This window comes from Oncorhynchus mykiss, chromosome 7 (assembly GCF_013265735.2).
Source record: "Oncorhynchus mykiss isolate Arlee chromosome 7, USDA_OmykA_1.1, whole genome shotgun sequence".
Taxonomy (NCBI): domain Eukaryota; kingdom Metazoa; phylum Chordata; class Actinopteri; order Salmoniformes; family Salmonidae; genus Oncorhynchus; species Oncorhynchus mykiss.
Window position 1 is genome coordinate 1,449,557 of NC_048571.1, and position 15,000 is coordinate 1,464,556.

At 42.7% G+C, this 15,000-nt stretch overlaps 2 protein-coding genes across 4 annotated transcripts in view; one reads left to right on the forward strand and one right to left on the reverse strand.

Annotated features, from left to right (window-relative positions):
* LOC110517469 (serine/threonine-protein phosphatase with EF-hands 1-like) overlaps window positions 1-13,054 on the reverse strand; it is a 27,084-nt gene extending 14,030 nt beyond the window's left edge. The window contains exons 1-7 of the mRNA XM_036982026.1: window positions 12,921-13,054; window positions 9,740-9,913; window positions 9,209-9,244; window positions 5,294-5,421; window positions 5,097-5,157; window positions 3,775-3,944; window positions 3,378-3,492 (exon numbers count right to left, since the gene is read on the reverse strand). Coding sequence (XP_036837921.1) covers window positions 3,378-3,492; window positions 3,775-3,944; window positions 5,097-5,157; window positions 5,294-5,421; window positions 9,209-9,244; window positions 9,740-9,794 — 565 coding nt within the window. The 5' untranslated portion in view covers window positions 9,795-9,913; window positions 12,921-13,054. The remainder of the gene's footprint in view (window positions 1-3,377; window positions 3,493-3,774; window positions 3,945-5,096; window positions 5,158-5,293; window positions 5,422-9,208; window positions 9,245-9,739; window positions 9,914-12,920) is intronic.
* Window positions 12,914-15,000, forward strand: part of LOC110523111 (retinoschisin-like) — a 12,373-nt gene continuing 10,286 nt past the window's right edge. The window contains exons 1-2 of one of the 3 annotated variants that reach the window (XM_036982028.1): window positions 12,914-13,034; window positions 14,582-14,774. In XM_036982028.1, the coding sequence (XP_036837923.1) occupies window positions 14,717-14,774 (58 nt within the window). In that variant the 5' untranslated portion in view covers window positions 12,914-13,034; window positions 14,582-14,716. Of the gene's footprint in view, window positions 13,035-14,484; window positions 14,775-14,829; window positions 14,876-15,000 lie in introns of those variants that run through there. The other 2 variants (XM_036982027.1, XM_036982029.1) reach the window with 2 other exon arrangements.

The following is a 15,000-nucleotide window of genomic DNA, read 5'->3' on the forward strand; positions in this document are numbered from 1 at the left end:
ATTGTGTACTAGATAGTCAGTGTTGTGTCCTAGATAGTCAGTGTTGTGTTATTGTGTACTAGATAGTCAGTGTTGTGTTATTGTGTCCTAGATAGTCAGTGTTGTGTCCTAGATAGTCAGTGTTGTGTCCTAGATAGTCAGTGTTGTGTTATTGTGTCCTAGATAGTCAGTGTTGTGTTATTGTATCCTAGATAGTCAGTGTTGTGTCCTAGATAGTCAGTATTGTGTTATTGTGTCCTAGATAGTCAGTGTTGTGTACTAGATAGTCAGTGTTGTGTACTAGATAGTCAGTGTTGTGTACTAGATAGTCAGTATTGTGTTATTGTATCCTAGATAGTCAGTGTTGTGTTATTGTATCCTAGATAGTCAGTGTTGTGTCCTAGATAGTCAGTGTTGTGTCCTAGATAGTCAGTGTTGTGTTATTGTATCCTAGATAGTCAGTGTTGTGTACTAGATAGTCAGTATTGTGTTATTGTGTACTAGATAGTCAGTATTGTGTCCTAGATAGTCAGTGTTGTGTCCTAGATAGTCAGTGTTGTGTCCTAGATAGTCAGTGTTGTGTCCTAGATAGTCAGTGTTGTGTCCTAGATAGTCAGTATTGTGTTATTGTATCCTAGATAGTCAGTGTTGTGTTATTGTATCCTAGATAGTCAGTGTTGTGTTATTGTATCCTAGATAGTCAGTGTTGTGTTATTGTGTACTAGATAGTCAGTATTGTGTCCTAGACAGTCAGTGTTGTGTTATTGTGTACCAGATAGTCAGTGTTGTGTTATTGTGTCCTAGATAGTCAGTGTTGTGTCCTAGATAGTCAGTGTTGTGTTATTGTGTCCTAGATAGTCAGTGTTGTGTCCTAGACAGTCAGTATTGTGTTATTGTATCCTAGATAGTCAGTGTTGTGTTATTGTGTACTAGATAGTCAGTGTTGTGTCCTAGACAGTCAGTATTGTGTTATTGTATCCTAGATAGTCAGTGTTGTGTTATTGTGTCCTAGATAGTCAGTGTTGTGTTATTGTGTCCTAGATAGTCAGTGTTGTGTCCTAGATAGTCAGTATTGTGTTATTGTGTACTAGATAGTCAGTGTTGTGTCCTAGATAGTCAGTGTTGTGTTATTGTGTCCTAGATAGTCAGTGTTGTGTCCTAGATAGTCAGTGTTGTGTTATTGTGTCCTAGATAGTCAGTGTTGTGTCCTAGATAGTCAGTGTTGTGTTATTGTGTCCTAGATAGTCAGTGTTGTGTCCTAGACAGTCAGTGTTGTGTTATTGTGTCCTAGATAGTCAGTGTTGTGTCCTAGATAGTCAGTGTTGTGTCCTAGATAGTCAGTGTTGTGTTATTGTGTCCTAGATAGTCAGTGTTGTGTCCTAGATAGTCAGTGTTGTGTCCTAGATAGTCAGTGTTGTGTCCTAGATAGTCAGTGTTGTGTCCTAGATAGTCAGTGTTGTGTCCTAGATAGTCAGTGTTGAGTCCTAGATAGTCAATGTTGTGTACTAGATAGTCAGTGTTGTGTCCTAGATAGTCAGTGTTGTGTCCTAGATAGTCAGTGTTGTGTCCTAGATAGTCAGTGTTGTGTCCTAGATAGTCAGTGTCGTGTTATTGTGTCCTAGATAGTCATTGTTGTGTCCTAGATAGTCAGTGTTGTGTTATTGTGTCCTAGATAGTCAGTGTTGTGTCCTAGATAGTCAGTGTTGTGTTATTGTGTCCTAGATAGTCAGTGTTGTGTCCTAGATAGTCAGTGTTGTGTTATTGTGTCCTAGATAGTCAGTGTTGTGTCCTAGATAGTCAATGTTGTGTACTAGATAGTCAGTGTTGTGTCCTAGATAGTCAGTGTTGTGTCCTAGATAGTCAGTGTTGTGTCCTAGATAGTCAGTGTTGTGTCCTAGATAGTGTTGTGTTATTGTGTCCTAGATAGTCAGTGTTGTGTACTAGATAGTCAGTGTTGTGTACTAGATAGTCAGTGTTGTGTACTAGGTAGTCAGTGTTGTATACTAGATAGTCAGTGTTGTGTTAGTGTCCTAGATAGTCAGTGTTGTGTCCTAGATAGTCAGTGTTGTGTACTAGATAGTCAGTGTTGTGTTATTGTGTCCTAGACAGTCCATGTTGTGTTATTGTGTCCTAGACAGTCAGTGTTGTGTCCTAGATAGTCAGTGTTGTGTCCTAGACAGTCAGTGTTGTGTCCTAGACAGTCAGTGTTGTGTCCTAGATAGTCAGTGTTGTGTTATTGTGTCCTAGATAGTCAGTGTTGTGTTATTGTGTCCTAGATAGTCAGTGTTGTGTTATTGTGTCCTAGATAGTCAGTGTTGTGTCCTAGATAGTCAGTGTTGTGTTATTGTGTCCTAGATAGTCAGTGTTGTGTCCTAGATAGTCAGTGTTGTGTCCTAGATAGTCAGTGTTGTGTCCTAGATAGTCAGTGTTGTGTTATTGTGTCCTAGATAGTCAGTGTTGTGTCCTAGATAGTCAGTGTTGTGTTATTGTGTCCTAGATAGTCAGTGTTGTATACTAGATAGTCAGTGTTGTGTTAGTGTCCTAGATAGTCAGTGTTGTGTCCTAGATAGTCAGTGTTGTGTACTAGATAGTCGGAGAGTGAAGACTGAAAACAATATTGGACAACATAGTTAGCAGTACTGAAAACAATATTGGACAACATAGTTAGCAGTACTGAACACAATATTGGACAACATAGTTAGCAGTACTGAACACAATATTGGACAACATAGTTAGCAGTACTGAACACAATATTGGACAACATAGTTAGCAGTACTGAACACAATATTGGACAACATATTTAGCAGTACTGAAAACAATATTGGACAACATAGTTAGCAGTACTGAACACAATATTGGACAACATATTTAGCAGTACTGAAAACAATATTGGACAACATAGTTAGCAGTACTGAACACAATATTGGACAACATAGTTAGCAGTACTGAACACAATATTGGACAACATAGTTAGCAGTACTGAACACAATATTGGACAACATAGTTAGCAGTACTGAACACAATATTAGACAACATAGTTAGCAGTACTGAACACAATATTAGACAACATAGTTAGCAGTACTGAACACAATATTAGACAACATAGTTAGCAGTACTGAACACAATATTGGACAACATAGTTAGCAGTACTGAACACAATATTGGACAACATAGTTAGCAGTACTGAACACAATATTGGACAACATAGTTAGCAGTACTGAACACAATATTGGACAACATAGTTAGCAGTACTGAACACAATATTGGACAACATAGTTAGCAGCACTGAAAACAATATTGGGGTGGTGGATTAGTTTCCTTCATACAGGGTAAAGTGCTTTGATCACCTGGAAAAGCTCTGTATCAATCCTATCACTAAAAATACATCAACAACCTACCACATATTGTGATCTCCTTGGCGTAGGGTGTGGACAGGTGAATGACGTTTGGCATCTGTTTCAGGAGCTTCTTAGTCTGGTGTAACAACTGCAGCATGTATCTGCCGTGGAGAGGCTGGAAGAAGAGGAACCATCAGGTAGGACTATAGGTTATTGATCTGTTATTATTCATTAAGCCGTCACACTGTCCACAACAGGTCCTGTACTCCCTGGGCACATATTCAGAAAGCAGTCCTGATCTCGGATCAGTTTGTGCCTTTTAGATCATAATGAGTATGATTGTATGGACACAGTGAAGTTGATCCTAGACCAGCACTACTACTCTGAGACACTTTAAGAATACTGGTCCTGTAGCACACAGTGGGGGAAATAAAGTTTGAATTGAATGGTACGGTACCTGTTGCTCTTTGAATGCAGAGAGCAGGGCGTTGGTGTGAGAGACGGTGAGGGGGAAGGTGAGGTGAGGACCACTGTAGGACTCAGGAACAGTGATCTGTTCATACATGGTCTGTCTCTCTCTGTCTGACCACGGGTCAACCACTGGGTCTAGCAGGTGGGAGATCAGATCTGACAACATGGAGGATGGAACACACAGGGTTACTAGAAGAGAACACACAGGGTTACTAGAATAGAACACACAGGGTTACTAGAATAGAACACACAGGGTTACTAGAATAGAACACACAGGGTTACTAGAATAGAACACACAGGGTTACTAGAAGAGAACACACAGGGTTACTAGAAGAGAACACACAGGGTTACTAGAAGAGAACACACAGGGTTAATAGAATAGAACACACAGGGTTAATAGAATAGAACACACAGGGTTAATAGAATAGAGTTGGGGGTTTAAAAATTCCAGTAACTTTCCCCAAATCCCCTGGTATTCCTGCTTACTGCCTCCTGATTCCTGGAATCTTCCAAACGGGATTTCTGGAAAACCTGGGAATTTTAGGTAGGTTACCGGAATTTTACAACTCTAAATAGAGTAGAATCAAACTGAATAGAATCAAATAAAATATAACTTTATTAACACACTAAAACAAGATGTCAAACACATGTATACATATTCAGGGCATCTCTGTTTACTCCTCTGGAATAGCCTGCAACAGTAGGTTAACGTCCAGCCATAGACACTCCTTTATGGAGACAAACAGGCATCATCATCATCATCAGATGTTGTTATTGAAGAGGACAGCAGCCACACCTCTCTCAGACCCTATCTGTGGAGTGGTCGCGTCTGTCTTCAGAGCACGTCTCTAAACAACCAGTCAGTTTATCATATTTACTCTGATCCAAACCCACAGAGATCACCTATACTGTATCTACTGTAATTAAAAAGCACAACTTGTATTTTGTAAAAATAGGCAAGATGGTCTGAGCATCGTCTCCTGTTGTCTTCAACACTAAAGGCCCTGGCTGGCTAATTATCTGCAGCAACGTGTTGGTCTGTACGTGTACAGGCAGGCCCCAGCTGTGGCAGCAGCAGTCACAAGAACACAATATCCCACATTACCACAGCAGAGGAAAACAGAATAGCACGTGGATGCGGTTGCTAAGCAACATCTTCACCATAATATGTTTTAGGCAAAGGCTATTAATGGATCGGGACATTTTTTTTGTTCAGTCTATAAATAATTATGGGCATTCCATTTTTTTTTTGTGCTAGGAACTGACAGTCCAACAATTTTCCTGAAAACATAAGAAAATGTTAGTTACCTGGGCCATTCCCATTGAGTTGAGTGAAGTTGTCCAGCATGAAACTGAAGAAACTGGAGAGCTGAGGAAGATTGAAACATAGTCAGGTGTATTTCATATGGCCAAGTACTAACAGACTGTGTTGGCCTGCTGGGCTAAAGCCGAGGCCTCTTCAGGTCTCAGACAAGGTTGAACCACCTGAGTTCCGTCTCCATTACCTGTAGCTGGTCCTGCTCCCCAGCATACTCTATAGACTGGAAGATGTTCCAGGTGTATCGCTGTCTCATCTCTAACCTGGCGATGTAACGTCTGTACCAACGCTGGATCAGGATGGCTGCCTTCATAGCTGAGAGGACGAGATGGAAGACCAGATAAAACAACAGTTTAATCACGTTGCTGTTGAATTACAGCCCCCTGTAGGTAGTTAGTGGTACTGAATAAAATAACAGTTTAATAACGTTGCTGTTGAATAACAGCCCCCTGCAGGTAGTTAGTGGTACTGAATAAAATAACAGCCCCCTGCAGGTAGTTAGAGGTACTGAATAAAATAACAGCCCCCTGCAGGTAGTTAGTGGTACTGAATAAAATAACAGCCCCCTGCAGGTAGTTAGTGGTACTGAATAAAATAACAGCCCCCTGCAGGTAGTTAGAGGTACTGAATAAAATAACAGCCCCCTGCAGGTAGTTAGAGGTACTGAATAAAATAACAGCCCCCTGCAGGTAGTTAGTGGTACTGAATAAAATAACAGCCCCCTGCAGGTAGTTAGTGGTACTGAATAAAATAACAGCCCCCTGCAGGTAGTTAGTGGTACTGAATAAAATAACAGCCCCCTGCAGGTAGTTAGTGGTACTGAATAAAATAACAGTTTAATAACGTTGCTGTTGAATAACAGCCCCCTGCAGGTAGTTAGTGGTACTGAATAAAATAACAGCCCCCTGCAGGTAGTTAGAGGTACTGAATAAAATAACAGCCCCCTGCAGGTAGTTAGTGGTACTGAATAAAATAACAGTTGAATAACAGCCCCCTGCAGGTAGTTAGAGGTACTGAATAAAATAACAGCCCCCTGCAGGTAGTTAGAGGTACTGAATAAAATAACAGTTGAATAACAGCCCCCTGCAGGTAGTTAGAGGTACTGAATAAAATAACAGTTGAATAACAGCCCCCTGCAGGTAGTTAGAGGTACTGAATAAAATAACAGCCCCCTGCAGGTAGTTAGAGGTACTGAATAAAATAACAGCCCCCTGCAGGTAGTTAGTGGTACTGAATAAAATAACAGTTTAATAACGTTGCTGTTGAATAACAGCCCCCTGCAGGTAGTTAGAGGTACTGAATAAAATAACAGCCCCCTGTAGGTAGTTAGTGGTACTGAATAAAATAACAGCCCCCTGCAGGTAGTTAGTGGTACTGAATAAAATAACAGCCCCCTGCAGGTAGTTAGTGGTACTGAATAAAATAACAGCCCCCTGCAGGTAGTTAGTGGTACTGAATAAAATAACAGCCCCCTGCAGGTAGTTAGTGGTACTGAATAAAATAACAGCCCCCTGCAGGTAGTTAGTGGTACTGAATAAAATAACAGTTTAATAACGTTGCTGTTGAATAACAGCCCCCTGTAGGTAGTTAGTGGTACTGAATAAAATAACAGCCCCCTGCAGGTAGTTAGTGGTACTGAATAAAATAACAGCCCCCTGCAGGTAGTTAGAGGTACTGAATAAAATAACAGCCCCCTGCAGGTAGTTAGTGGTACTGAATAAAATAACAGTTGAATAACAGCCCCCTGCAGGTAGTTAGAGGTACTGAATAAAATAACAGCCCCCTGCAGGTAGTTAGAGGTACTGAATAAAATAACAGTTGAATAACAGCCCCCTGCAGGTAGTTAGAGGTACTGAATAAAATAACAGTTGAATAACAGCCCCCTGCAGGTAGTTAGAGGTACTGAATAAAATAACAGTTTAATAACGTTGCTGTTGAATAACAGCCCCCTGTAGGTAGTTAGAGGTACTGAATAAAATAACAGCCCCCTGTAGGTAGTTAGTGGTACTGAATAAAATAACAGCCCCCTGCAGGTAGTTAGTGGTACTGAATAAAATAACAGCCCCCTGCAGGTAGTTAGAGGTACTGAATAAAATAACAGCCCCCTGCAGGTAGTTAGAGGTACTGAATAAAATAACAGTTGAATAACAGCCCCCTGCAGGTAGTTAGAGGTACTGAATAAAATAACAGCCCCCTGCAGGTAGTTAGAGGTACTGAATAAAATAACAGCCCCCTGCAGGTAGTTAGAGGTACTGAATAAAACAACAGTTTAATAACGTTGCTGTTGAATAACAGCCCCCTGCAGGTAGTTAGTGGTACTGAATAAAATAACAGTTTAATAACGTTGCTGTTGAATAACAGCCCCCTGCAGGTAGTTAGTGGTACTGAATAAAATAACAGCCCCCTGCAGGTAGTTAGAGGTACTGAATAAAATAACAGTTTAATAACGTTGCTGTTGAATAACAGCCCCCTGCAGGTAGTTAGTGGTACTGAATAAAATAACAGCCCCCTGTAGGTAGTTAGAGGTACTGAATAAAATAACAGCCCCCTGCAGGTAGTTAGAGGTACTGAATAAAATAACAGCCCCCTGCAGGTAGTTAGTGGTACTGAATAAAATAACAGTTGAATAACAGCCCCCTGCAGGTAGTTAGAGGTACTGAATAAAATAACAGCCCCCTGCAGGTAGTTAGTGGTACTGAATAAAATAACAGCCCCCTGCAGGTATTTAGAGGTACTGAATAAAATAACAGCCCCCTGCAGGTAGTTAGCGGTACTTAATAAAATAACAGCCCCCTGCAGGTAGTTAGAGGTACTGAATAAAATAACAGCCCCCTGCAGGTAGTTAGTGGTACTGAATAAAATAACAGTTTAATAACAGCCCCCTGCAGGTAGTTAGTGGTACTGAATAAAATAACAGTTTAATAACATTGCTGTTGAATTACAGCCCCCTGCAGGTAGTTAGTGGTACTGAATAAAATAACAGCCCCCTGCAGGTAGTTAGAGGTACTGAATAAAATAACAGTTTAATAACGTTGCTGTTGAATAACAGCCCCCTGTAGGTAGTTAGTGGTACTGAATAAAATAACAGCCCCCTGCAGGTAGTTAGAGGTACTGAATAAAATAACAGTTTAATAACGTTGCTGTTGAATAACAGCCCCCTGTAGGTAGTTAGTGGTACTGAATAAAATAACAGCCCCCTGCAGGTAGTTAGAGGTACTGAATAAAATAACAGCCCCCTGCAGGTAGTTAGTGGTACTGAATAAAATAACAGTTGAATAACAGCCCCCTGCAGGTAGTTAGAGGTACTGAATAAAATAACAGCCCCCTGCAGGTAGTTAGTGGTACTGAATAAAATAACAGTTGAATAACAGCCCCCTGCAGGTAGTTAGAGGTACTGAATAAAATAACAGCCCCCTGCAGGTAGTTAGTGGTACTGAATAAAATAACAGCCCCCTGCAGGTAGTTAGAGGTACTGAATAAAATAACAGCCCCCTGCAGGTAGTTAGAGGTACTGAATAAAATAACAGCCCCCTGCAGGTAGTTAGAGGTACTGAATAAAATAACAGCCCCCTGCAGGTAGTTAGAGGTACTGAATAAAATAACAGCCCCCTGCAGGTAGTTAGAGGTACTGAATAAAATAACAGCCCCCTGTAGGTAGTTAGAGGTACTGAATAAAATAACAGTTGAATAACGTTGCTGTTGAATAACAGCCCCCTGCAGGTAGTTAGAGGTACTGAATAAAATAACAGCCCCCTGCAGGTAGTTAGAGGTACTGAATAAAATAACAGCCCCCTGCAGGTAGTTAGTGGTACTGAATAAAATAACAGCCCCCTGCAGGTAGTTAGTGGTACTGAATAAAATAACAGCCCCCTGCAGGTAGTTAGTGGTACTGAATAAAATAACAGTTTAATAACATTGCTGTTGAATAACAGCCCCCTGCAGGTAGTTAGCGGTATTTAAAACTAATGAAGCCACAGGATGACCATGGGCATTGACCAATAGGACACAATGATACAGTAAGGTTGACCAATAGGACACAACGATACAGTAAGGTTGACCAATAGGACTGACAATAGGGGTGACATGAGAGGAGGCCTCTTACCCAGTGCAGGGCTGGGAGTTTTCTTGGCCATCTGGTCTGTAGTGAGGAGTGATTAAATAAAATAATTTATAGTGAACCAGTTCAGAGGGAGAGGAAGAGAGGCAGAATTAACAACACACCAGGGAGGAAAGAGAGAATCAGAAGTAGAAAATCCCTTCAGAGTAAATTCATTTAAACAAGTTTGTCAGCTAAAAGAAGTAGTAAAGAAATAAGGCAAAGAAAAGCAGAACATTTGACCAACATCTTGAAAACATCCAACTACAGTAGGAGGGAAAACTACACTATTTATAATTCACCAGCTGCCGACTGATAAACACACTGAATTCTCAAAGATGTCAAAAGGTGCTCTATGATCAAACTGTATATTCACTGGATTCACAATCTACGAGATGTAGCCTGGTCCCAGATCTGTTTGTATTGTCTTGCCAACTACAGTTTTCTGCTATGCCAACCTTAACAGATCTGGGACCAGGCTACATGAGTCCTGGGGGAAGACAATCAGAGCCATCACTTGTCCCCAGTCGGTCTCACCTGTCGTCAGTCTCCTCCCCTTGTTGTCGGTGGTGACGGAAGTGCCACATCCCATAATGCTAGTCACTACAGGCGTCCAGCAGTCACTACAGTCGCCTCGTATATCTCACTGGTCATCCCCAAAGCCAACACCTCCTTTGGCCTCCTTTCCTTCCAGTTCTCTGCTGCCAATGACTGGAACAAATTGCAAAAATCACTGAAGCTGGAGACTTACATTTCCCTCACTAACTTTAAACATCAGCTATCTGAGCAGCTAACCGATCGCTGCAGCTGTACTTAGTCCATCTGTAAATAGCCCACCCAATCTACCTACCTCATCCCCATATTGTTTTTATTTACTTTGCTGCTCTTTTGCACACCAGTATCACTACTTACACACCATCATCTGCCCATCTATCACTCCAGTGTTAATCTTCTAAATTGTAATTACTTTGCTACTATGGCCTATTTATTGCCATACCTCCTCATGCCATTTGCACACACTGTATATAGACTTTCTTATTTTTCTATTGTGTTATTGACTGTACGCTTGTAACTCTGTGGTGTTGTTTGTGTCGCACTGCTTTGCTTTATCTTGGCCAGGATGCAGTTGTAAATGAGAACTTGTTCTCAACTGGCCTACCTGGTTAAATAAAGGTGAAATAAATAAAAAAGAATTAAACAGGTGTCCAGCAGTCACTACAGGCGTCCAACAGTCACTACAGGCGTCCAACAGTCACTACAGGCGTCCAACAGTCACTACAGGCGTCCAACAGTCACTGCAGGCGTCCAGCAGTCACTGCAGGCGTCCAGCAGTCACTGCAGGCGTCCAGCAGTCACTGCAGGCGTCCAGCAGTCACTACAGGCGTCCAGCAGTCACTACAGGCGTCCAGCAGTCACTACAGGCGTCCAGCAGTCACTACAGGCGTCCAACAGTCACTACAGGCGTCCAGCAGTCACTACAGGCGTCCAACAGTCACTACAGGCGTCCAACAGTCACAGGTCTCAGTGACCCATGGGTTCTGTATTATGTAATATTATGTCTGTGGCCATTCTGTTAGGGGCAAGGCAGAATGTCTGTGGCCATTCTGTTAGGGGCAAGGCAGTATGTCTGTGGCCATTTTGTTAGGGGCAAGGCAGTATGTCTGTGGCCATTCTGTTAGGGGCAAGGCAGTATGTCTGTGGCCATTCTGTTAGGGGCAAGGCAGTATGTCTGTGGCCATTCTGTTAGGGGTAAGGCAGTATGTCTGTGGCCATTTTGTTAGGGGCAAGGCAGTATATCTGTGTCCATTCTGTTAGGGGCAAGGCAGTATGTCTGTGGCCATTCTGTTAGGGGCAAGGCAATATGTCTGTGAATGGAAACAGAGAGGGAGAGTCAGACAGGCAGACAGAGGGCGAGAGAGAGAGAAAAGTTGCATACTCCTTGAATCCTCTCTCCTGAAAACCCATTGGATGAGAAAGCCAGCGGTCCCTCCCCTCTAACCTTCTCCTTCAATGGGTTCTTAGAAGGAGACGAGAGAGGAAGTGAAAAGTACACTACATGACCAAAATCACAGGCATTAATTTAGAGTTGGTCCCAGCTTTGCTGCTATAACAGCCTCCACTCTTCTGGGAAGGATTTCCACTAGATGTTGGAACATTGCTGAGGGGATTTGCTTCCATTTAACCACAAGAGCATTAGTGAGGTTGGGAACTGATGTTGGGTGATTAGGCCTGGCTCGCAGTCGGCGCTCCAATTCATCCCAAATGTGTTAGATGAGGTTGAGGTCAGGGCTCAAGTTCTTCCACACCGATCTCGACAAACCATTTCTTTATGGACCTCGCTTTGTGCATGGGGGCATTGTCATGCTGAAACAGGAAAGGGCCTTCCCCAAACTGTAGCCATCAAATTGGAATCACAGAATCATCTAGAATGTCATTATATGCTGTAGCGTTAATATTTCCCTTCACTGGAACTAAGAGGCCCAGCCCCAACCATGAAAAACAGCCCCAGACCATTATTCCTCCTCCACCAAACTTTACAGTTGGCACTATGCATTGGGGCAGGTAGTGTTCTCCTGGCATCTGCCAAACCCAGATTTGTCCACCGGACTGCTAGATGGTGAAGCGTGATTCATCAGTCCAGAGAACATGTTTCCACTGATCCAGAGTTCAATGGCAGCGAAGGTTACACCGCTACAGCCGACACTTGGCATTGCGCATGGTGATCTTAGGCTTGTGTGCGGCTGCTCGGCCATGGAAACCCATTTCATGAAGCTCCCGACAAACAGTTATTGTGATGTTGCTTCTAGAGGCAGTTTGAAACACGAAAGTGAGCGTTGCAACCGAGGACAGACTATTTTTACGCCCTACACACTGCAACACTTGGTGGTCCTGTTCTGTGAGCTTATGTGGTCTACCACGTCGTGGCTGAGCCGTTGTTGCTCTTAGATGTTTCCACTTCACAATAACAGCACTTACAGTTGACTGGGGAAGCTCTAGCAGGGCAGAAATGTGACGAACAGACTTGTTGGAAAGGTGGCATCCTATAACAGTGCCATGTTGAAAGTCACTGAACTCTCCAGTAAGGCCATTATACTGCCCATGTTTGTCTATGGAGATTGCAAGGTTGGATGCTCGACCTAATACACCCATCAGCAACAGATGTGGCTGAAATAGGCAAATCCAGTCATTTGAAGGGGTGTTCACATACTTTTGTATACATAGTGTATGCATTTGAAATCTTGAGACGTCGTAATTGAGGCTGTCCCTGCTGAAAAGCCTCCAGTTGAAGCCTAATTGATGTTCACATGTGAATTGGTTCAAATCAGTAATGGGTTGCCATGGAGGCACATGTTTGATACCGCATGAAACAAAAAGTCCTTTGGGATCAACTATGAATAACCAACATCGCCTCGCTCTCAGCCTCTGTTACAATACCCCAGCAGCATCTCATTTGACAAACGGCTCTTGGTGGGGGGAAAAAACAAAAACAAATGGCGAAATACGCACATAATTGTGCTCTATTAAATTAAACATGTCGCATAAACTAATTCATCCTGCATGCGTCACTGTAGTATGCCCATTGATCTGCACGAGACAAAACACCTGTTGCTGTTCACATGTAAAATCTGCAAAGGTGAATATAGTAATTAAATTCCCTACACAGGATGCAACAGCTGATTCAGTGACCAATAGCCTATATTGCCAGTAAATGACTTACCCTGCGACAAGTCCAAGACTACCCAGCTCATCGAGGAACACGCCCGTTCCTCCTGGACACCGGTTGGGTTGATAAAGATGTTTGGTTGTGCCGCAGCAGAGTCTACGACAAAATGTGAGTCTTGTACATGGTGTACGCTTCCTTAATCAACACGCGTGTTTTGAGTGGGCGTCACGCACAGCGAGGAACATGAGGGTCCATTTGATTTCCGCTTTCCCCACGCGCCGGAGTTCGGCTATGGTTGACTGAGTTTGGCGCACATCTGCGCCCCTGACAAGACAAGCAAATGCATCAATTATGGCCATGCCTTTCCCCGCCCCTCGAAGTAATTGGACCGCCATTAGAGGCGAGAGCATACCGCTTTAACATTCAGTTATACAGCCTTCAGGTGCGCAACTTGTTTTAAACATTTAGTGGTGCATTGTTTTGTTGGAATGACAACACGATGAGTAAAAACATGACATCTTTATTAAATATACATAAAATTAAAAGCGTTCATAAGAGCATTCAGGCGCCCGGTTGCCTGTCATGTTTTCTCCATTGTCTCAGCCATGCCATGGCAGTGTGGACCTCTAGTTGGGTGATGACTTTCCTCCTGTTGAGCCGTGACAGGCGGGCGGCCTCGGAGCCGACCAGACGGACCAGCACCCTCCGTGGGCAGGTAGACCCGTTCACCAATAAACGGTCCATGGTGGGGATGCAGCCACCCTGTAATTAAAATAAAAAAATGAAATAAAAAAAGTCCTGTACATTTCTGCTCCAAACCTAAATCTAACGCACCCGAATCTAATAATTAGCTTGTTGATACATTTTATCAGGTTAGTTACAGAGGTTCGAATACCTACAGCAGGGTAGCGCTCCAGGAATAGGGTTGGCGAGCCCTGTGACATTAATTTACACCAAATAGCTTTAAGTAACGCCAAATGTGGCCCATTATTTCCAACCTCTCTCCGGATCCTGTAGATGAAGGTGGAGTAGGCCTTGTTTTTCATCTTCTGCTCTCTGAAGGGTTTCTTCGTTGTTCTGCTAACAAATACCTTCATTGTGTTTTTCCTTTGGATAGTCTTATAACATGTTACATTTTACAATGACCTTTTTATAGGCCTATGACGCCCACTTTGGTGTTATGAAGATTGAATTCAGCCTTGGGTCATTTATCTATGGTGCGCACCTGTGCTGTTCACGCCTGGCTGGGTCACTTTGAGTTCCAGCATTTTGAAACGTTTTGACACGTTAACCCATCTGACCAATCAGAGAACCTATTTATCTTTATAAATAAAAATGGTACTTCCTGGTCGGAAAATAATGAAAACCTTACCCAGACGTTAACCCATCTGACCAATCAGAGAACCTATTTAGCTTTATAAATAAAAATGGTACTTCCTGGTCGGAAAATAATGAAAACCTTATCCAGAAAGTCTGGGGTTTGTTGTTACGTCGAACCCACACACACACACACTATTCCCCTTATTCTGCAAATAAATCATTTCCTAAAATAGACAACCCCAAATGCCTTGAATACACCTTCTGCTCCATGATATGGGTGACAGGGTGTAGCAGCTGGGCTCCTTCAGGGGATCCAGCCATTAGGACCCTGCTCTGGTACGTTACACGTTGCATTACTGTTTCCTCATTGCATTTTCCCAACTGGCCCTCAACAGATGAGGGAGGGACTTTGTGAGGAGATAAAGGGTATTACTGGCCATTAGTGTCCTGTGGATTATCCTAATCCAGCCCCCGTGCTGTCAGAGTGGCTACAGTAGAGTGCTTCAGTGTGGTCCTGTCACTGTGTAGGCATGAAGATGGAATCCCATGGACAGTGTGTTCTGTTGGTCCTCCTGCTTGTGTCTAACGGTATGTTTGTCTCTTCTTTGTCTTCCCTCATTATGTCCGTGTGTCTCTGGATGGTGAGTTTGATCAAAGCATGACCTCAGACTATAGGCTTCTAGAGTGTGGTGGGTTGAATGGTTGTACATCTTTACTATACACTGTCAAATATGTTCACATATCGGTTGATTGGTTTTGGATTGAATACTGAAAGAAACATATTGGTGTTGGATTGAATACTGAAAGAAACATA